We start from the raw sequence: 24773 nt of genomic DNA on the forward strand, positions 1-24773 counted from the left end.
ACTGACTAGAGCTACGCAAAAAGCCCTAACCTAAGACACCGTCAGGCCTGCTCACAGAACGAAGGACTGAACAGAGCTAGCTGGCTGCAGACCATCCCCTTCCGGTGACAGACAGCCAGAGCTGGAAGGGGGCAATCGCAGCCCCAGAGAGGCATTATCTACCAAACTGCAAGCAGGTTCATTGCTAACTAAGACTTCTTGGGATACTGGATGGTCAACATCCGCCTGAGAAGGTGTGCCGGTTGTACACCCAGAAAACCGAGCGGCAGGGACAGGGGAGGCGATAAGTTGTAGCGACCACGCACGCCGAACACCTCGTCATCTGAGCTGCTCAGAACTGGGAAGGGCACAAAACGCAGGCCCAACCGAGTCTGCGCCTCTGAGGACTACCCGAGTGCCTGAACCTGAGTGGCTTAGACCTGGGAGGTGCATGCAGCCCAGGGCCGGCCTCGGACGGTTCCTGGCGGAGCAAACTAGAGCCTGAGCTGTGTGGGCAGGGAGGGCACATGTGCCGTGAGTGGGGACAGGCCCAGCGTGGCTGAGACACTGCAAGCACACACCAGTGCTATTTGTTTGCAGCATCCCGCCCTCTCCACAGCACGACACATGTGAGCCTAAAAGTGTCCACCCTTGTGTCAGGGCGGAAATCAGACACTGAAGAGACCAGCAAAAAGAAGAAGCTAAAACAGAGGGAACCTCCTTGGAAGTGACAGGTGCAATAGATTAAAACCCTGTAGTTAGTACTGACTGCATAGGAAGGGGCCTATAGCTCTTGAGAAATATAAGCCACACCAAGGAACTATCCAAAAATGAACTGACCCCACACTGCCCACAACACCACCAGAGAAAGTCTTAGATATATTTTTACTATCATTTTTTAAAAAATTTTTAAGTCCTCTATTACTCCTTTAATTTTCATTTTTATAACCTACTATTACTTTGCAAAAAAAGAGACCTTATTTTTTAAAGCAAACTTCATATATATATACTTTTTATAATTTTGTGACTTTCTTTTCTTTAATATGGTATTTTTGAAAATCCAACCTCTACTCTAGATTTTTAATCTTTGCTTTTTGGTATTGGTTACCAATTTTGTACATTTGAGAACCCAATCTTCAGTACCCATTTTTACTTGGGAGCGAGATTACTGGCTTGACTGCTCTCTCCCCCTTTAGACTCTCCTTTTTCTCCACCATCGCCTCTATCTCCTCCCTCCTCCTTCTCTTCTCTACTCAACTCTGTGAATCTCTTGTGTGTTCCGGACGGTAGAGAACACGTAGGGAACTGATTACTGGCTGGATCTGTCTTGCTCCTTTTGATTCCCCCCTTTATCTTCCTGGCCACCTCTTTCTCCTTCCTCCCTCTTCTCTTCTCTGTGTAACTCCATGAACATCTCTGAGTGGTCCAGACTGTGGAGCGCACATAAGGAAGTGATTACTGGCTAGCTTGCTCTCTCCTCTTTTCATTCGACCTCATCTCATTCGGGTCACTTCTAACTCCCTCCTCCCTCTTTTTGTCTCCATATAACTCTGTGAACGTCTCTGGGTGTCCCTCACTGTGGAGAAACTTTTCATCTTTAACCTAGATGTTTTATCAGCCATGCTGTATAGATGGAGAAGTCTTGAGGCTACTGTAAAAATAAGACTGAAAACCAGAGCAGGAGGCTTAAGTCCAAATCCTGAGAACACCAGAGAACTCCTGACTCCAGGGAACATTAATCAACAGGAGCTCATCAAACACGGCCATACCTACACTGAAACCAAGCACCACCCAAGGGCCAACAAGTTCCAGAGCAAGACATACCATGCAAATTTTCCAGCAACACAGGAACACAGCCCTGAGCTTCAATATATAGCCTGCCCAAAATCACTCCAAACCCACTGACGTCTCATAACTCATTACTGGACAGTTCATTGCACTCCAGAGAGAAGAAATCCAGCTCTACCCACCAGAACACCAACACAAGCTTCCCTAACCAGGAAACCTTGACAAGCCACCAGTACAACCCCACCCACAGTGAGGAAACTCCACAATAAAGAGAACTCCACAAACTGTCAGAATACAGAAAGGCCACCCCAAACACAGCAATATAACCAAGATGAAGAGACAGAGGAATACCCAGCAGGTAAAGGAATGGGATAAATGCTCACCAAACTAAACAAAAGAGGAAGAGATCGGGAATCTACCTGATAAAGAATTCCAAATAATGATAGTGAAAATGATCCAAAATCTTGAAAACAAAATGGAATCACAGATAAACAGCGTGGAGACAAGGACTGAGAAGAAGCAAAAAACGTTTAACAAGGACCTAGAAGAAGTAAAATAGGGTCAATGTATAATGAATAAAGCAACAAATGAGATCAAAAACACTCTGGAGGCAACAAACAGTAGAATAAGGGAGGCAGAAGAGACGATTAGTGAAGTAGAAGATAGAATGGTAGAATTAAATGAATCAGAGAGGAAAAAAGAAAAATGAATTAAAACAAATGAGGACAACCTCAGAGACCTCTGGGACAATGTTAAACGTCCCAACATTTGAATCATAGGAGTCTCAGAAGAAGAAGACAAAAAGAAAGACCATGAGAAAATACTTGAGGAGAAAATAGTTGAAAACGTCCCTAAAATGGGGAAGGAAATAATCACCCAAGTCCAAGAAACCCAGAGAGTCCCAAACAGGATAAACCCAAGGTGAAACACCCCAAGACACATATTAATCAAATTAACAAACATCAAACATAAAGAACAAATATTAAAAGCAACAAGGGAAAAACAACAAATAACACACAAGGGGATTCCCATAAGGATAACAGCTGATCTTTCAATAGAAACTCTTCAGGCCAGGAGGGAATGGCAGGACATACTTAGAGTGATGAAAGAAAATAACCTACAGCCCAGATTACTGTACCCAGCAAGGATCTCATTCAAATACGAAGGAGAAATCAAAAGCTTTACAGACAAGCAAAAGCTGAGAGAATTCAGCACCACCAAACCAGCTCTCCAACAAATGCTAAAGGATCTTCTCTAGATAGGAAACACAGAAAGGGTGTATAAACTCGAACCCAAAACAATAAAGTAAATGGTAATGGGATCATACTTATCAATAATTACCTTAAATGTAAATGGGTTGAATGCCCCAACCAAAAGACAAAGACTGGCTGAATGGATACAAATACAAGACTCCTATATATGTTGTCTACAAGAGACCCACCTCAAAACAGGGGACACATACAGACTGAAAGTGAAGGGCTGGAAAAAGATATTCCATGCAAATAGAGACCAAAAGAAAGCAGGAGTAGCAATACTCAGATCAGATAAAATAGACTTTAAAACAAAGGCTGTGAAAAGAGACAAAGAAGGACACTATATCATGATCAAAGGATCAATTCTAGAAGAAGATATAACAATTATAAATATATATGCACCCAACATGGGAGCACTGCAATATGTAAGACAAATGCTAACAGGTATGAAAGGGGAAATTAACAATAACACAATAATAGTGGGAGACTTTAATACCCCAGGCTTCCCTGGTGGCTCAGAGGTTAAAGCGTCCGCCTCCAGTGCGGGAGACCTGGGTTCGATCCCTGGGTCGGAAAGATCCCCTGGAGAAGGAAATGGCACCCCACTCCAGTATTCTTGCCTGGAGAATCCCATGGTGGAGGAGCCTGGTAGGCTACAGTACACAGGGTTGCAAAGAGTCAGACATGACTGAACTACTTACACTTTCTTTCTTTCTTTTAATACCCCACTCACACCCATGGATAGATCAACTAAACAGAAAATTAACAAGGAAACACAACCTTTAAATGATACAATAGACCAGTCAGACCTAACTGATATCTATAGGACATTTCACCCCAAAACAATGAATTTCACCTTTTTCTCAAGTGCACACGGAACCTTTTCCAGGATGGATCACATCCTGGGCCATAAATCTAGCCTTGGTAATTTCAAATACATTGAAATCATTGCAGGTATCTTTTCTGACCACAATGCAGTAAGATTAGATCTCAATTAGAGGAGAAAAACTATTAAAAATGCCAACATATGGAGCCTGAACCACACGCTGCTGAATAATCAACAAATCACAGAAGAAATAAAAAAAATCAAAATATGCATAGAAACAAATGAAAATGAAAACACAACAATGCAAAACCTGTGGGACACTGTAAAAGCAGTGCTAAGGGGAAAGTTCATAGCAATACAGGCATACCTCAAGAAACAAGAAAAAAGTTAACTAAATAACCTAACTCTACACCTAAAGCAACTAAAAAAGGAAGAAATGAAGAACCCCAGGGTTAGTAGAAGGAAAGAAATCTTAAAAATTAGGGCAGAAATAAATGCAAAAGAAAAAAGGAGACCACAGCAAAAATCAACAAAACCAAAAGCTGGTTCTTTGAGAGGATAAATAAAATTGACAAACCATTTGCCAGACTCATCAAGAAACAACGGGAGAAAAAATCAAATCAATAAAATTAGGAATGAAAACGCAGAGATCACAACAGACAACACAGAAATACAAATGATCATAAGAGACTACTATCAGCAATTATATGACAATAAAATGGACAACTTGAATGAAATGGACAAATTCTTAGAAAAGTACAACTTTCCAAAACTGAACCAGGAAGAAATAGAAAATCTTAACAGACCCTTCACAAGCATGGAAATTGAAACTGTAATCAGAAATCTTCCAGCAAACAAAAGCCCAGGTCCAGATGGCTTCACAGATGAATTCTACCAAAAATTTAAGAAGCTAACACCTATTCTACTCAAACTCTTCCAGAAAATTGCAGAGGAAGGGAGACTTCCAAACTCATTCTATGAGGCCACCATCACCCTAATACCAAAACCTGACAAAGATGCCACAGAAAAAGAAAACTACAGGCCAATATCACTGATGAACCTAGACGCAAAAATCCTTAACAAAATCCTAGCAATCAGAATCCAACAACACATTAAAAAGATCATACACCATGACCAAGTGGGCTTTATCCCAGGGATGCAAGGATTCTTCAATATCTGCAAATCAATCAGTGTAATATACCACATTAAAAATTAGAAAATAAAAGCCATATGATTATCTCAATCGATGCAGAGAAAGCCTTTAACAAAATTCAACATCCATTTATGATAAAATCTCTCCAGAAAGCAGGAATAGAAGGAACATACCTCAACATAATAAAAGCTTTTTATGACAAACCCACAGCAAACATTATCCTCAATGGTGAAAAATTGAAAGCATTTCCCCTAAACTCAGGAACAAGACAAGGGTGCCCACTCTCCCCACTACTATTCAGCATAGTTTTGGACGTTTTGGCCACAACAATCAGAGCAGAAAAAGAAATAAAAGGAATCCAGATTGGAAAAGAAGAAGTAAAACTCACTGTTTGCAGATGACATCATCCTCTACACAGAAAATCCTAAAGACTCCACCAGAAAATTACTAGAGCTAATCAATGAATAGAGTAAAGTTGCAGGATATAAAATCAACACACAGAAATCCCTTGCATTCCTATACACTAATAGTGAGAAAACAGAAAGAGAAATTAAGGAAACAATTCCATTCACCATTGCAATGAAAAGAATAAAATACTTAGGAATATATCTACCTAAAGAAACTAAAGACCTATATATAGAAAACTATAAAACACTGGTGAAAGAAATCAAAGAGGACACTAATAGATGGGAAAATATACCATGTTCATGGATTGGAAGAATCAATATAGTGAAAATGAGTATACTACCCAAAACAATCTATAGATTCAATGCAATCCCTATCAAGCTACCAACGGTATGTTTCACAGAGCTAGAACAAATAATTTCACAATTTGTATGGAAATACAAAAAACCTCGAACAGCCAAAGTAATCGTGAGAAAGAAGAATGGAACTGGAGGAAATCAACCTGCCTGACTTCAGGCTCTACTACAAAGCCATAGTCATCAAGACAGTATGGTACTGGCACAAAGACAGAAATATAGATCAATGGAACAAAAGAGAAACCCCAGAGATAAATCCACACACCTATGGACACCTTATCTTTGACAAAGGAGGTAAGAATATACAATGGAGAAAAGACAATCTATTTAACAAGTGGTGCTGGGAAAACTTTTCACCCATTTGTAAAAGCAAACTAGAACACTTTCTAACACCATATACAAAAATAAACTCAAAATGGATTAAAGATCTAAATGTAAGACCAGAAACTATAAAACTCCTAGAGGAGAACATAGGCAAAACACTCTCCGACATAAATCACAGCAGGATCCTCTATGACCCACCTCCCAGAATATTGGAAATAAAAGCAAAAATAAACAAATGTGACCTAATTAAAATTAAAAGCTTCTGCATAACAAAGGAAACTATAAGCAAGGTGAAAAGACAGCCTTCAGAATGGGAGAAAATAATAGCAAATGAAGCAACTGACAAACAAGTAATCTCAAAAATATACAAACAACTCCTGCAGCTCAATTCCAGAAAAAATAAACGACCCAAGAATGTGGTCCACTGGAGAAGGGAATGGCAAGCCACTTCAGTATTCTTGCCTTGAGAACCCCATGAACAGTATGAAAAGGCAAAATGATAGGATACCAAACAAGGAACTCCCCAGGTCATTAGGTGCCCAATATGCTACTGGAGATCAGTGGAGAAATAACTCCAGAAAGAATGAAGGGATGGAGCCAAAGCAAAAACAATACCCAGTTGTGGATGTGACTGGTGATAGAAGCAAGATCCGATGCTGTAAAGAGCAATATTGCATAGGAACCTGGAATGTCAGGTCCATGAATCAAGGCAAATTGGAAGTGGTCAAACAAGAGATGGCAAGGGTGAATGTCGACATTCTAGGAATCAGCGAACAAAAATGGACTGGAATGGGTGAATTTAACTCAGATGACCATTATATCTACTACTGCAGGCAGGAATCCCTCAGAAGAAATGGAGTAGCCATCATGGTCAACAAAAGAGTCCAAAATGCAGTACTTGGATGCAATCTCAAAAACGACAGAATGATCTCTGTTCATCTCCAAGGCAAACCATTCAATATCACAGTAATCCAAGTCTGTGCCCCAACCAGTAATGCTGAAGAAGTGAAGTTGAACAGTTTTATGAAGACCTACAACACCTTTTAGAACTAACACCCAAAAAAGATGTCCTTTTCATTATAGGGGACTAGAATGCAAAAGTAGGAAGTCAAGAAACACCTGGAGTAACAGGCAAATTTGGCCTTGGAATGCGGAATGAAGCAGGGAAAAGACTAATAGAGTTTTGCCAAGAAAATGCACTGGTCATAGCAAACACCCTCTTCCAACAACACAAGAGAAGACTCTACACAGGGACATCACCAGATGGTCAACACCGAAATCAGACTGATTATATTCTTTGCAGCCAAAGATGGAGAAGCTCTATACAGTCAGCAAAAACAAGACCAGGAGCTGACTGTGGCTCAGATCATGAACTCCTTATTACCAAATTCAGACTCAAATTGAAGAAAGCAGGGAAAAACTAGACCATTCAGGTATGACCTAAATCAAATCCCTTATGATTATACAGTGGAAGTGAGAAATAGATTTAAGGGCCTAGATCTGATAGACAGAGTGCCTGATGAACTATGGAATGAGGTTCGTGACATTGTACAGGAGACAGGGATCAAGACCATCCCCATGGAAAAGAAATGCAAAAAAGCAAAATGGCTGTCTGGGGAGGCCTTACAAATAGCTGTGAAAAGAAGAGAGGTGAAAAGCAAATGAGAAAAGGAAAGATATAAGCATCTGAATGCAGAGTTCCAAAGAATAGCAAGAAGAGATAAGAAAGCCTTCTTCAGCGATCAATGCAAAGAAATAGAGGAAAACAACAGAATGGGAAAGACTAGAGATCTCTTCAAGAAAATTAGAGATACCAAGGGAATATTTCATGCAAAGGTGGGCTCGATAAAGGACAGAAATGGTATGGACCTAACAGAAGCAGAAGATATAAAGAAGAGGTGGCAAGAATACACGGAAGAACTATACAAAAAAGATCTTCACGACCCAGGTAATCATGATAATGTGACCACTAATCTAGAGCCAGCCATCCTGGAATGTGAAGTCAAGTAGGCCTTAGAAAGCATCACTACAAACAAAGCTAGTGGAGGTGGTGGATTTCCAGTTGAGCTGTTTCAAATCCTGAAAGATGATGCTGTGAAAGTGCTACACTCAATATACCAGCAAATTTTGAAAACTCAGCAGTGGCCACAGGACTGGAAAAGGTCAGTTTTCATTCTAATTCCAAAGAAAGGCAATGCCAAAGAATGCTCAAACTACCGCACAATTGCACTCATCTCACATGCTAGTAAAGTAATGCTCAAAATTCTCCAAGCCAGGCTTCAGCAATACATGAACCATGAACTCCCTGATGTTCAAGCTGGTTTTAGAAAAGGCAGAGGAACCAGAGATCAAATTGCAAACATCCACTGGATCATGGAAAAAGCAAGAGAGTTCTAGAAAATCATCGATTTCTGCTTTATTGACTATGCCAAAGCCTTTGACTGTGTGGATCACAATAAACTGTGGAAAATTCTGAAAGAGATGGGAATACCAGACCACCTAACCTGCCTCTTGAGAAACTTTTATGCAGTTCAGGAAGCAACAGTTAGAACTGGACATGGAACAACAGACTGGTTCCAAATGGGAAAAGGAGTACACCAAGGCTGTATATTGTCACCCTGCTTATTTAACTTCTATGCAGAGTACATCATGAGAAACGCTGGACTGGAAGAAACACAGGCTGGAATCAAGATTGCCGGGAGAAATATCAATAACCTCAGATATGCAGATGACACCACCCTTATGGCAGAAAGTGAAGAGAAGCTAAAAAGCCTCGTGATGAAAGTGAAAGAGAAGAGTGAAAAAGTTAGCTTAAAGCTCAACATTCAGAAAAGGAAGATCATGGCATCCGGTCCCATCATTTCATGGGAAATAGATGGGGAAACAGTGGAAACAGTGTCAGACTTTATTTTTGGGGGGGCTCCAAAATCACTGCAGATGGTGACTGCAGCCATGAAATTAAAAGACGCTTACTCCTTGGAAGAAAAGTTATGAGCAACCTAGATAGCATATTCAAAAGCAGAGACATTACTTTGTCGACTGAAGTCCGCCTAGTCAAGGCTATGGTTTTTCCTGTGCTCATGTATGGATGTGAGAGTTGGACTGTGAAGAAGGCTGAGCGCCAAAGAATTGATGCATTTGAACTGTGGTGTTGGAGAAGACTCTTGAGAGTCCCTTGGACTGCAAGGAGATCCCACCAGTCCATTCTGAAGGAGATCAACCCTGGGATTTCTTTGGAAGGAATGATGCTAAAGCTGAAGCTCCAGTACTTTGGCCACCTCATGCGAAGAGTTGACTCATTGGAAAAGACTCTGATGCTGGGAGGGATTGGGGGCAGGAGGAGAAGGGGACGACCGAGGATGAGATGGCTGGATGGCATCACGGACTCGATGGACGTGAGTCTGAGTGAACTCCGGGAGATGGTGATGGACAAGGAGGCCTGGCATGCTGCGATTCATGAGGTCACAAAGAGTCGGACACAACTGAGGAACTGAACTGAACTGATTCAATAAATGGGCCAAAGAACTAAATAGACATTTCTCCAAAGAAGACATACAGATGGCTAACAAACACATGAAAAGATGCTCAACATCACTCATTATCAGAGAAATGCAAATCAATACCGCAATGAGGTACTGTTTCACGCCAGTCAGAAAGGCTGCTATCCAAAAGTCTACAAGCAATAAATGCCTGGAGAGAGTGTGGAGAAAAGGGAATCCTCTTACACTGTTGGTGGGAATGCAAACTAGTACAGCCACTATGGAGAACAGTGTGGAGATTCCTTAAAAAACGAAATAGAACTTCATTATGACCCAGCAATCCCACTGCTGGGCATACACAATGAGGAAACCAGAATTGAAAGAGACACGTGTACCCCAATGTTCATCACAGCGCTGTTTATAATAGCCAGGACATGGAATCAACCTAGATGTCCATCAGCAGATGAATGGATAAGAAAGCTGGGGTACATATACACGATGGAGTATTACTCAGCCATTAAAAAGAATACATTTGAATCAGTTCTAATGAGGTGGATGAAACTGGAGCCTATTATACAGAGTGAAGTAAGCCAGAAAGAAAAACACCAATACAGTATACTAACACATATATATGGAGTCTAGAAAAATGGTAACGATAACCCTGTATGCAAGACAGCAAAAGACACACAGATGTATAGAACAGTCTTTTGGACTCTGTGGGAGAGGGAGAGGGTGGATGACTTGGGGTAATGGCATGGAAACATATATAATATCATATAAGAAATGAATTGCCAGTCTAGGTTCTATACAGGATCCTTGGGGCTGGTGCACTGGGATGACCCAGAGGGATGGCACGGGGAGGAAGGTGGGTTCAGGATGGGGAGCATGTGTATGCCCATGGTGGATTCATGTTGATGTGTGACAGAACCAATACAATATTGTTAGGTAATTAGCCTCCAATTAAAATAACTAAATTTAAATTTAAAAAACTATATAATACCAATTGTGGTTACAATCAGAGTGTTTTCAGAGATATACTATTAATTCTCTGGCACCATACCCGTAGTGTTTCAGATGCTGAGGCACTTTTAGTTGCACTGAGATGCGGGACATACTTTATAACAGTAATTATTCCCTGAATTGCAGTGAGCCTTTGTTCCCTATACTGCAAGTCTTCAATCTCCACCTTCACTTCACTTATAGCTGTCAAAAGTGATGCAACTGCAAAAGAGTAATTCCAAGGAAATTGTAAGTATTAAAGAACTGAAATGAGAAAAATAAGAATTAGATTTGCAATGTAATTTCACAACATGAAAATTATAAACTTGCTAATAACTTAAGTATATGAGACTTTATATGTGGCATCCCCTTAGGTGATGTTGGTAAAACTGGCAAAATATATTTCAGTTAAATCGTGATACAGTCTTCTAGTCTGGTGTCTTAATCTGAAACAGAAATTTCACATATTGAATGTAATTTATATATCATACTTCAAACTATAAAGTGTTGCTTAGCCATTGCATAGAAGCACAGATGTTAACATTTTCTATATTCTGTATATAGCATATACTACATATTGCTGGCATTATGAAGTATAGAAGGATGCCAATATTTAGCTGATGATAGATCAGTATTTCAAAGTTTCTTTTTTTTCCAAACCTGTGCAATTATCCCACAGCTTTTCAAAAAGAATATATGCTAAACTTTTCAACTATCATATTTTAATTCTACTAAAATAAATTAACATTGTCTCTCATCAGTACTTATTCTGAATCTCACTAATTTTGATATCATTTTTATTTACAGGTGGAGCCTCAACCGTGTTATATCCAATACACAGTCATCCACAAGTTTTGCAATACACATATCTGTAAGTTTTGCAAACCTGCAGATACAAAGAGCCAACTGTAATCACTGTATATCCCTTATGTAAGGCATTTGAGCATCTGCAGATTTAGGTATCCATGGGGCTCCTTACCAATCCCCTATAGATACCAAGGGATATCTATGTATCATTCCATAAAGTGGCCTAATATAGTTGTATCTTGATATCAAATTGTCCAATGTATCCTTTCATATGTTTAATTTAAATAATATTATAGGAGTTGGGATCTACCAACTCAGATTTTATCTCAAAGACCTTAAATCAAGATATTATCTCCATTTAGTCAGTCTATATTCCTTTTTTCTTACAGTCTAATAAAATAAAAATATCCACCTTTATGGGACATATGTTTTTATATCTTGATAAAGATCAAATTATTAACAGTGAGTATTGCTACACTTTGGTCTACTCAAATTAAAGAATAAAGATGACTAAATGACAAGGCATATAGCATACATATAGCATGTAATCATAAACGACTAGTAATTTCATCAGTACCTTTAAGAGAACTACTATACTTCGAAAATTTCTCCGGCACTGGCGGATAGGGGTAATATCCACCCATAACAGCATTCTTCACTTCGCCAGAATCGTTCTTCGCTTTAACCCACTGAATAAAGTTTTTTACCTTGGCATCATCGTTATACGGCTGGCCTTTATGACCTCATTGCATGAAGGGTAAAAATAAGGAGAAAATAAAATCACTGTAGTAAACTGCCTGGACTTTTTTGTGTATAAAAACATTTTAATATAAGATCAATCTTATGTCACCAAGAAAAGAAGTCAACTTATTCACTATGTAGCACATAATTATACTGAATATGCATATAAAATTATCAAAGATGGTAAATAAATCCTAACTCTAGAAGGAAACCGAACATATTACAGTTTCTGTGGACTACACTGTAGCTGTCTGTAGGATATCAAAAAAAAGCCAGAAGAAAAAGAAAACTAATAGTCTGGACTTTTCTAACTATCCAACTGGTTAGCATCTTCTTAGGAAACCAATTTTTATGTATTAACCTGAAGGTATGATAGCACATATGAACTAAATTTTCTGTGAATATAGCTCAGCATTTAAACTCATGCTTTTGAAATGTACTTAAGTGTCATTTACATCTGATATTATTAGTATGTATTAGATCTGATATTACTCATATTTATAAAATGAGGTATAAACAAAGATGTGTATTACATCCTTCCTAGGACTCTTCTTTGACAAATTTCCTAATTACCAAGATGGTAGCATTCTAGTAAGTAAAACATTTCACAGTACTCTCTCACTCATCTGATTTTTTTGCCCACATTATCAGAGAGAATGGGAAAAAAAATAAACTTGTAGATAAGCAGTGAGACTTTGCTTGCTATGTAAGTAAAATGCAAGTCTGAGGACCAAAATTTAACATACATTTTCATTTTAACAGTTTAAAACTACTGTTAGTTGAATCCTTATTGTGATACAGGGCCAAACAGTCTTCAATCTGTGAAGCCATTTATGATTATCTAACTTAACATTAAGCAGGAATTAAAGTTAACTGAAGGACATAAAATTCTTCAGAAAGTCAGAAAATTGTTGCTTGAATTGTAAATCATCTCGAAGCAATAGATTTCATAGGCTGTATATTCTTTATTGAGGCCTCCTGGTGGCTCAGATGGTAAAGAATCTGTCTGCAATGCAGAAAACCCAGGTTTAATCCCTGGGTTAGGAAGATCCCCTGGAGAAGGCAATGGCAACCCACTCCAGTATTCATGCCTGGAGAATCCCATGGACAGAGGAGCCTGGTGGGCTAGTCCATGGGGTTGCAAACAGTCAGATACAACTGAGCAACTACTGTGTACACGCACACACATATTCTTTGTTAAACCAATATTATAGTGAAGGAGTTCAAAATAAGCCTATCTTGTGGTTGAATGTTATAATAGAAAATTTAATTTAATGAAGAGAAAATATATTAGATTTCCAATTAAATATATACAAAGAAATTGCTTACCAGTAATAAACATGTGACTCTCATTTGTAGTGGTGAGGTAAAGCAGTTTAGGTACTTGATCATCATTTCTGACAACTTTCAGCTGTGTACACATGAAATATGTCACTGAAGGAAAAGAAAATATTTATGAAATTATTTATGCATTTCAAAGGGAAATACCTAGATCACAATCTAACAGAGTGCTTCTCAAGTTTTACTGAACTCAGGAATCACGGGATAATTGGTAAAATGTAAATTCAGATACAGTAGTTTTATTGTGGGGCCTGAAATTCTTTGCTTAGTGAGATCTTAGCACTAGTGATACTACTGTTGTTAGCCCTTTGACCACACTTGGAGCAACAAGGATCTAACACTTTTCCTTTAGGAAGTATTAATACAGCAGCTGCACATAAATGAAGGCCCTGCTTGCTGGACAGTTGAAGAGTGAAAGTCTTTTAATTGGCCACACAACTGAGTGTGAACCGTTATTTCCTACAGAGAAAAAAAAAAACTGAGCTTCTCCATGTTTTCACTGATTAACCCAATCTAACCTGATCCCTGAAATTACTCTCACTCTTTCCATCAGATAGGGCTACACACTATTAATGTGAACTTGTTTATGCAAGTGTTTTAATTGTGTTTATCTCAATTAGACTTTAAATCTCAAAGACAGGGCTTCTACCATGTATTCTTTTCTGTTGGCTTTCCTCACCAACTAGATAGACTAAAAAGAATCCTTGAAAATGAGGTTATCATGTCTTCAGATTTCAACCACTTTCAAAATTTATCAACTGTTTTGTAACTATCAGGTTATTTAGGAAGAGTTTACTTATGCAAAAATATCTTTAAAATTTTAACTTACTATGTGCCAAAACAGTTGTCTTACAAATCAGGAAATGAAGAAATAAATATAAATACTTGCAATTTCCTATCAACAGTAAGCTCTCATTTGAGAATAAATATTTCCCTGGAGCATGATAATATCTATAAATTTATTTCCTGTATCTCTCATTTACTAGTTTTTTATTTTGGAGCAATGAAAAGAAATAAAATCTGTTCAAATGACTAAGAATAATTCTCTTTATATTGTTTTTCATTTATTTCAAAAACTATACAAAGATGTGAGTATTCATGATTAAAGATGCTGACATAAGAATACTAAAGAAATCTCTAATTCTAAGTTCATGGTTGCTAAAAATAAGACATTTGAACCTAACACCTTCTAGCTGTTTAAAATCTCTCTTGACCTTTATATCCTCACCCATAAATTTGTAAAAACATCACCTGTTTAAAAGGTAACTGTAAGTACAAAATTAAGTAACATCTATGAGCAACTAATATATAGTAAGCAGCAAAAAAGTTTTCCCCTTAGTTCTTCACTCTCCTTAATGAAAAGTAAAAAAGGTGGCCCGGGGCCAGTGGTGCCCCAGCATGCACACACCATGGGCCTTCCACAGCACCATGTATCGCCAAAGCCTGTGATTCTGAGCACACACACATACAAAGTAAAATAGATGCCCTACTACCAAAGGATTCTGGTACTGTTCCAGAAGATCCTTAGTTATGTTCTTCATAGGCCTCAAGCTTCCTTAATACTCACCATTTATTTCACAGTTTTTTCCTTCACTCTTGGTCAAAAGATGAAAATGAATAGTGATTGTTGCCAACTCTTGTACTAGAGTAAATCTCACGAAGCTTCATATAGACTTTTCTTAAAAGATATATTTCATGTTTCCGTAAGAAATAGAATGTGACTACATGGCAAAATTTCTGTGAAAGATCATTTGCCAAAACATGTGTCAGTTAGCTATTAAAACAGCTATAGTGGCTAAACAGAGAGAGGGATCTGGCCATAAAACCCATCTAAATTGTCATGAGCGATCATCACTATCAACCATCTATGCCCTGAGAGAAGTTATATGAAAGGTCATAGCCCCACTTACCTTGGAAACCCATACCTTGGTTTTGGTCAAAATTCTCTTTCTGCTCTCCCCTCCAATCATAGTTGGGGTAATGTTTAGTTCTATTCATATACATATATTTTAAAATTTTAATCTCACAAGCATAAGGTGGATTTTAATGAGGTAATATCTGAATAGTGGGTAATACCATTTTACAATAGAGAATAAAGGGGTAGCAGAAGAGCCCTGTATATGGTCTCTAGGTCTCCTGATGTTCTACCATTTCTATGTTGTTGCTGATCAAAAAAAATATATGTAGTCAAGACTGGGAATTTCCCCAATTTTGGCAAGCATTTAACAATCCGTATTTCATTCATATACTCATTTGGAAAACAGCTCACCGCATCTAAAATAGCTTTATGTGACAAATTCAAACAAGGAAAAATTTCACTGAAGTTGTTATAAGAAAGTATTAAATATATTTTTCCTCATCAAAATAGGTTTGTAGACTAAGTTGTTACATAAAATACATAGTAGGACATACTTAAATGTCTTGAAATAAATAAAAGTAGTGGAAAAAATACCTATGTATATGAATAAATATAAGGGGAAAAATCAACACCAAAGTAAGTAAAATATTGACCAGGTGGTATAACACCATTAACCTAATATTAATTTCATACTCAAATGACATCATACTTACCACTGTCATTATTTAATTACATAGTTTCCCAATCCTCTACCAGATAATTCTACATTAGTAAAGTCTTCATTGTCTTAAATGGGGTCTATTAATTCAGTTTCCAAATGGATACAAAGTCTATGCTTTGGTTTCACAGAATTTCAACCTTTTATGTCTAAAATGCTAAAAGTGAGAATTAATAAGAGCACCTGTTTTCTGAAAAACTAGTTTCAATCCCAAATTCTGAATAGAAAACCAGAAGACAGTTAATATCTACAATACCACTTATAATATTAATATAGAAAAAAATTTATATGTGCTATCAGACTGCTTGAATTTGCTAGCTCAGTATCATGGCATTCTGTAAGTTAGTATACTCTACTATTTTTTTTTCAGTTATTGCTCCCATTTCCAAATATAAAATGTTAATAATATTTTAACTGAGTACTTGGGTAAATATGTTCAAAGATTTCTGGCTGAGATGTTGAAAACAGCTCCACTATAAATGGTTGTTCTGAAGTCAAGTCAGCAATGTGAATCCAGCAATATGACCAAAAATCTTCATGGCTACCTATATGGATAGAATATTAGAATAGATGAAGACAATGGATTATGTACATATGAACACAGAATTATTCACTGAAATACATTTTATGATTTTCAATATCATAAGCTTACCCTTCTTTTTTAACCGCTGGACCCTTCCTACAAAAACCAAAACTCCAATAACATCACAGATACAATTATTTGGCATCTTATCCAGTTCTCATCTAAAAGAAGAAAAATTATTAAATAGATATTTTATTTTTAAATAGCAAAAGAGCATTCTACAAATATGAATGAAAATGCATATCTATTTAACTGCTACACCATAATTTGGGGTAGATTTTGAGCAAATTATAATACCTTGTTTCAGTGAGTAACAGTGAAAATTAATATTTGAGATATTTTACAAGAATCTATTTTACCTCATAACAAAACGGTGATTTAATTTTGGCAATCTCCATTCTGGTTTCACCTTCTTTTCTGGGGTGATAATTATATTAGGAAGATCTCGAATATTCAGGCAGATTTCTGAAAAAGAAATATATTACTTTAATATGATATACATATAAAATAATATACACATGTATATATCACACAGCAAAAAGCAGATTGAATGCTTTGAGTCCACCACTAAACCTAAGAACTAGATCATTTTCAATAGCTTTCTTCTATCTATTCTGACATTATCACATCCACTCATCTTTGTGTTTTACTATATACTTAAATTTTTTAAAAGGTTAAAAAAAATCACTTAAGTGTTTTTGCCCAAATAGTACACTATTTGGATTTGTTTTTGAACTTTAAATGAATGGAGTAATACCATAATGTACTATTCTAGGGCTACTTTTTTCCCCACTTAAAATTATGGTCTTAAAATTCATTCATGCAGCTGCACGTAGCATTTTTTTTTTCTCATTTCTACTGTGAATAATGTTTCAGGGTGTTGATATACTACAATTCTATTTACTCTTCATCATATTGCTGGACATATGGGTTATTTCCAGCTTTTGTCATAATGAACAGTCACTATGAATTTTTTTTTGACATATCTTGTACACACAGGCAAATATTTTCTAAGGTATTATATCCAGAAGGGAAAACCTGGATTATAAAATATGCAAATGTTCCACTCTATACGATGAAGAATTCGCTCAGTCGTGTCCGACTCTTTGCAACTCCATGGACTGTAGGAGCCTACCATGCTCCTCTGTCCATGGGATTTTCCAGGCAAGAGTACTGGAGTGGGTTGCCATTTCCTTCTCCAGAGGATCTTCCCAAGCCAGGGATCGAACCAGGGTCTCTCACATTGTAGGCAGATGCTTTACTGTCTGAGCCACCAGAGAAGTCACTCTATAGGATAATTCCAAACTATTCTAAAGTAGTATTTATTAACTCCTCACTTAGTTTATTAATATTATAAATATTTATTAATATTTACTAAATATTAAATATTAAACTATTAACAGTTTCAGCAGCAATGTGCAAGAATTCCATTGAGCCACATCCTTTCCAAATTTTGGTTCTGTTAAATTTATTTATTTATTTTGGCTGTACCATGCAGCATATGGAATCTTAGTTCCCTGACCAGGGACTGAACCTGTGACCCCTGCAGTGGAAGCACAGAGTCTTAATCTCTGGACAGCCAGGGAAATTCCTAACTTTCTTATTTTTTGTCAATCTAATGATACAAAATGGCAATTTGTTGTGGTCTTATTTTGTACTTCTCTTACTACTAATTTTGTTCAACAACATTTCATATACCTATAATTCATTTATGCATCCTCTTTAGTGAAATACCTCCTAATATTTTTGAACATTTTTTCTACTGGATTGTCTTTTTCTTATTTGTATTAGTTCTTTATATATACTGAATACCTTTGTTGATTATACTATTGCAAATATCTTCACCCAGTTTTTGAATTTTTTTGGGTGTCTTTTGATGGACAAAAGTTCTTAATATTTGTTTTATCCTTTTAAAAATATTTTGTTTATTTATTTGGCTGTGCTGGGTCTTAGTTGCAGCATGCAGGATCTTTTTTACCTGTGGCATGTAAACTCTTAGCTGTGGCCTGTGGGATCTAGTTTCCCGATCAGGAAAAGAACCTGGGCCCTCTACACTGGGAGCGTGGAGTCAGCCATTGGACCACCAGGGAAGTCCCACAAGTTCTTAATTTTAATGTAGTTGAGATTATTAATCTTTCTTTTATGGTTACCATTTCTTTGTGCTATCCAAAAGATGCTTCCTTATCCTAAAGGCAAACATACTTTCTATAAGTTCTTCTAAAAGTTTTGCCTTTCATGTTTAAGCATTTGATATGTCTGGCATTGATTTTTATAGGATGATATAGGAATATAATGTCATTTTTTTTCTCTTAATATTGTATGCTCAGTTGTGTCCAACTCTGCGACCCCATGGACTGTAGTCCACCAAGTTCCTCTGTCCATGGAGTTTTCCAGGCAAGAATACTGGAGTGGGTTGACATTTCCTCCTCCAGGGGATCTTCCCAAGCCAGGGATGAAATCTGCATCTCCTGCATTGGCAGGCAGATTCTTTACCACTATGCCACTATTACCCTTAATAGAATTTATCGAAAACTCTATTTCATTTACATTTTCTGTCCTTAAAAGTTTCTTCATAGCAAGTTCCTTTCCTTGCTGACAAAATTTGTAATAACAAACATTAATTTCAGATATTAATTTGATTCTAAATACTTCCCAGCTCATGTGAGCCTGAAACTCACTTAGCTTAATTTCTTTTGTATTTTGAATTGTTTGGTTTGTAAGCACTTACTTTTATTTAAGCTAATTAAATACAGCTCTTTTACAAATCAACCAAGGCAATGTTATCCAAAGTCAAAGATACATACACACACAGAGAGACCTCAGTTCTTATTTTAAGATTTCAGTCCTGAGTCAGGTTCAGCAATGTAAAACCGATCAGTTTACAAAAGAAGTTGCATTAAAATTGGGTTTCTGACAGATGAAACAAGTAAAATTCACTTGGCTAGATGGCTAAATATTTGCAGAAAAAGCATTTAGGATTTCTATTTACCTTGGACAAGCCAACTTCTAGTTTACTCCTTCTAAAATTTACATTTTAAAAGACAGCAGAGATGAGTCGTCCTGAGAAGACCAGATAGGACACTTGCATCTCAAAGATACAGGCAAGTTCTTCCTAGGATGACTTTGTTTCCCCTTTTAGAAAATAGTTACAAGCCTCTTAAGATAAACATGGAGGATTTGGGAAGTGGTAAAAGGATTGGTGGGTTTGGGATTAATTTTGGAGCCACCCTTCTGGTCCTGTAAAGATTACATTTGTAAAACAAGGATAGTTTTGTTTTTCCTTTTTTTTAAAAAAAAGAATTGTGTGGCTACCTCAATGAAACTGAAGGACTGACATACCAATTTACCTATGTTGGAAAGGTTTACTTTTCCTTTTCTAGCTTATGGAAGAAAGCCTCTTGGGAAGGCTCAGAGGCAACACTTAGCCTCCTGTAAATCAGTCTGGACCAAGGGGGAAAGAGGTGAAGGTAATAGAAAAGATAGGCTGAGGAATCCACCTCATAGTCTTGCCAGGAAGGCAGCGGCCAGGGAAAAGTGGGCTCAGTGTTATGCTTGAACCAGATGTATCTGGCATTGCATGGAAGTTGTCTTGTTGGGGGTGGATACCCTAGTAGCCTGGTCCATTCTGTGATCCCCCTTATCCTGTCAAGGGAGTCTTCAAGCAGTAGGCACCCTACTGGCTTTTAAGTGCCTGACCTGTGCTTGCACAATTTTAATTGGCCTGGTTCTCTACTTAAGGCAGAAGGAAAGGAGAGCCTTCACTTGCTTGGGTAGCAGATACTATGGCACAGTGGGCTGCAGGGCCTTTGGAACACACCAGAGAGTAACTCTGGCCAGAGTTCCTCAATTGCTTCCACAGCCACTTGCCTGTTTGCAGGGATCTGAGGAGAAAGAAACAAGAAAACGTAGAGGAAGCCTTAGAGGAAGCAGTTAGTACCAGATGTCTGTGCGTTACCAAAGTAACCAGAATAAACCAAAACCTAGCCAGCCAGCTGCTGCTGCTGCTAAGTCACTTCAGTCGTGTCCAACTCTGTGTGACCCCATGGACGGCAGCCCACCAGGCTGCCCCGTCCCTGGGATTCTCCAGGCAAGAACACTGGAGTGGGTTGCCATTTCCTTCTCCAATGCATGAAAGTGAAAAGTGAAAGGGAAGTCGCACAGTCGTGTCCAACTCTTTGTGACCCCATGGACTGCTGCCCACCAGGCTCCTCCATCCATGGGATTTTCCAGGCAAGAGTACTGGAGTGGGGTGCCATTGCCTTCTCCAGCCAGAGAGTCACATTAACATGGCTTCCCAGTTCCATCAGACCTGTGACCTTTGTCCAAAAGGTCAGAGTTTTCAAAACACATACATACAAACACACAAACACAGAATATCCTAGGAAGATCACATAGAACATTTACATCTCAAAGACAGAAATGCAAGTTTCCCCCTAGAAAGCCTTTCTTAAAGTTTTATCAGGTTTTTTTCTCCTCATTGGATCATAACCATAGGTCTACCAATCACTTAGGATTTTTCCTAGGGGACTTGGAGATGGAACCTTAGAGGAAGCGATTAGTACAAAATATCTGTGTACTCAAAGCAAACAAACCAAACCAAATCACGCCAGCAGGAAGTTACCCCAAAAAAGCAAATGGCAAAGAGATACCCAGAAATTAAAAAAACCAAATGGCAAGAATGCCCCAAATGTGACTTCCAGGTCCCACTAAGCCTGTGACATTTGTGCAAAGCAGCGCCTTGCAAACTGGGTGTCCTGTCTACAGGGAGAAAGCCCTGAACTAGAACTGGATCCGTTCCTCAAATGGAAAACATCAAGAGACCTCGAGGTGCACCTTGGGGGACTTATCAAAATGTGAATGGGTGTCTCAATACACCAGATGCCCTCTTTCTGATCCTCCAATATTTAGCGTTTTCTCAAGAGTTAAAGTTAGGGATGACACAGAAAAGAGAGGTGTCCTTAAGGTGAAAGAAACTGCTAGGGCAGCCTCTCCCCCATTCTCTGCTGCATCCTTGAAGGTCCACAGCAGAGTCTGTGGGTCAGGTATGACTGGGGCTTTGCCCTATGGCAGAAGTTTCTGGCTTACCCACCCACCAGCTGGTCAGCACCAGTCCTGGGACACCTCCATACCAAGCAGCTGCTGCTGCTGCTAAGTCGCTTCAGTCGTGTCCGACTCTGTGCAACCCCATAGACAGCAGCCCACCAGGCTCCCCCATCCCTGGGATTCTCCAGGCAAAAACACTGGAGTGGGTTGCCATTTCCTTCTCCAAGCAGCTAGCCCTGCAGTAACCCAGGTCCACCCACCAGCAGGTTGGCACTAGCCATGGACGCACTCGACAATCCCATCCCTTGCCCAGGGACTGGCTTCCACCTTCCAGTGGCCAGCAGCCTCCATACAAGGTAGGGTCTGGCAGCCAACCAGGCCAGGGGCTGCCCTGCCTACCAGCATGTCCACAGTAGTCATTCACAATAGGAGGGCTCACACAACCCACATAGGAGGCACCCCTAAGCACATAGCCCTGGTGATCCATGCTTATATGGTCAATTAATCCATGACAAAGGAGGCAAGAATGGGGAAAAATAGCCTCTTCAATAAATGACATTGGGAATATTGGACAGCTATATGCAAAAGAATCAAACTGGACTACTTTCTCACACCATGTACAAAGATAAAACTCAAAATGGATTAAAGACTTAAATGCAAGACCTGAAACCCTAAAACTTCTGAAAAGAAAACAGAGGCAGTATGCTCTCTGACATTGATCTTAGCATATATTTTTGGATCTGTCTCCTCAGGCAAGGGAAAAAAACAAAAGTAAACAAATATGACCTCGTCAAACTTTTGCAAAGCAAAGTAAATTATCAACAAAATGAAAAGAGAGCCCATTGAAGGGAGAAGGTATTTACAAATGATAATTCAATAAGGGGTTAATATCTAAAATAGACAAAGAATTTATACAAATATTAAAGAAAAAAACTAAATTAAAAGCTGGGAAGAGGACCTAAATAGATATTTATTTTTCTTAGACAACACAAAGATGACCAATGGACATGAAAAGATGCACAACATCACTAATCATTAGGAAACTGCAAATCAAAACCATAATGAGATACCACCACACACCTGTTAGAATGGTTATCATCATAAAAGACAACAAATGACAGATGTTGGCAGGTATGTAAAGGAAAGGGTACCTTTGTGCACTGTTGGGATTGTAAACTGATGCAGCCCCTATAGACAACAATTTAGAGGTTCCTCAAAAAGCTAAAAACAGAACTACTATATGACCCAGCAATTTAACTTCTTGCTATTTACCTGAGAAAACAAAAACACTAATTCAAAAAGGTACATGCACATCAGTGTTCACTGAAGTGTCATTTACAATAGTCAAGATATGGAAGCAACCTAAATGTTCATTGACAGACTAATGGATAAAGATGTGGTGTGTGTGACACACACACACACACACATACACACACACACACTGGAATATTACTCAGCCATCAAAAATAATGAAATCTTGCTACTTGAAACATGGATGGATCTAGAGGATATTATGCTATGTGAAATAAGCCAGATAGAGAAATATAAATACCATATGGTCTCGCGTATGTGTGGAATCTTAAAATATATTCAACAAGCGAAATAAAAACAGACTCACAGATACACAGACTAAATCAGCTGTTGCCAGGGGTTGGGGGATGAAATAGATGATGGGAGTTAAGAGGTACAAACTTGCAGTTATATAAGTAAGCCAAGGGGATGTAATATACAAAATAAGAAGTTATAATAACTTTATAAAAACATTATAACTTTCTTTGGGGACAGGTGGTCACTAGACTTATGGTGATCATTTTGTAATGTATGCAAATGTCAAGTCACTATGTAGGACACCTGAAACTAACATACTGTACAGCAATACAGCAACTGTGTTGTGCTGTGCCTAGTTGCTCAGCTGTGTTCTACTCTTTGCAACTCCATGGACTGTAGCCCGCCAGGCTCCTCTGTCCATGGGATTCTCCAGGCAAGAATACAGGAGTGGGTTGCCATGCCTTCCTCTAGGGGATCTTCCCAAACCAGGAATCGAACCAAGGTCTGCTGCATTGCAGGATTCTTTATCATCTGAGCTACTGGGGAAGCCCAAGAATACTGGAGTGGGTAGCCTATCCCTTCTCTGGGGGAACTTCCCGACCCAGGACTCAAATGGGGGTCTACTGCATTGCAGGCAGATTCTTTACCAGTTGAGCTACCCAGGAGGCCAATACATCAACTATACCTCAATAAAAAGCTCTTATGCTTTTAATGGATTTTATCTTCTTACTAGGTGGTGCAGTGGTAAAGAACTGACCTGCCAATGCGGGTTTCATCCCTGGGTTGGGAAGATCCCCTGGAGGAGGGTATGGCAACCCACTCCAGTATTCTTGCCTGGAAAATTCCAAGGACAGAGAAGCCTAGCAGGTCCACGGGGTCGCAAAGAATCAAGACACAGCTGAGCACACAGGCACTCACGCATCCCCACATTGGCAAGGGCAGCCTGTACAACATTGAACAGAAATAGTAATAAAAGACCATCAATGGTCCCCATTTTACAAAGGAGTGTTTCAGGACTTCCCCAGTAGTCCAGTCATTAAGACTCTGCCCTTCTGCTACAGAGGGCTCAGGTTCAATCCCTGTTTGGGGAACTAAGATCTGGTATGACACAAGGCATGGCCCCCCAAAAAAATTTTGGAGTGTTTCTAAATTTTCCCCTTAAGAGTTGTGTTTGTTTTCATTTTGTTTTGCAAACATCCTTTATCAGTTGTGGAAAGTTCCTTTTCTTGCTATTTTCTTTTTAAAATTTATGAATGTGTGTAAAATTTTAGCAAATGACTTTTATGGCTCTGCTAGGACAACCTTCTTTAATCTATTAATGTAGAAGTGACACTTGTCTGTTTTTGTAAGTAAAATCAACTTTGCATTGCTGGAAAACAATACAACTTAGTCACAATGTGTAATCACTTTTTTTAAACATATAACAATTCAGTCTGCTAACCTTCAATTTTGTATATCTGTATATATGTTCATAGCTAAAGGTAGCCTTTAGTTTTCCACATTCATAAAATTCTTATTTGGTTTTGATTATCAAGGTTATATTGGTAGCAAAGAATAAGTCAGAGAGTATAC

At 38.4% G+C, this 24773-nt stretch overlaps 1 protein-coding gene across 1 annotated transcript in view; it reads right to left on the bottom strand.

The window, feature by feature from the left end:
- Positions 1-24773, bottom strand: part of RADX (RPA1 related single stranded DNA binding protein, X-linked) — an 84794-nt gene that overhangs the window by 33964 nt on the left and 26057 nt on the right. Inside the window, 6 exon segments of the mRNA XM_070291251.1 lie at positions 10624-10784; positions 11947-12111; positions 13440-13544; positions 16450-16572; positions 16680-16771; positions 16970-17075. Of these exon segments, the coding sequence (XP_070147352.1) occupies positions 10624-10784; positions 11947-12111; positions 13440-13544; positions 16450-16572; positions 16680-16771; positions 16970-17075 (752 nt within the window).

The sequence above is a fragment of the Ovis canadensis genome, chromosome X, assembly GCF_042477335.2.
Source record: "Ovis canadensis isolate MfBH-ARS-UI-01 breed Bighorn chromosome X, ARS-UI_OviCan_v2, whole genome shotgun sequence".
Classification (NCBI taxonomy): domain Eukaryota; kingdom Metazoa; phylum Chordata; class Mammalia; order Artiodactyla; family Bovidae; genus Ovis; species Ovis canadensis.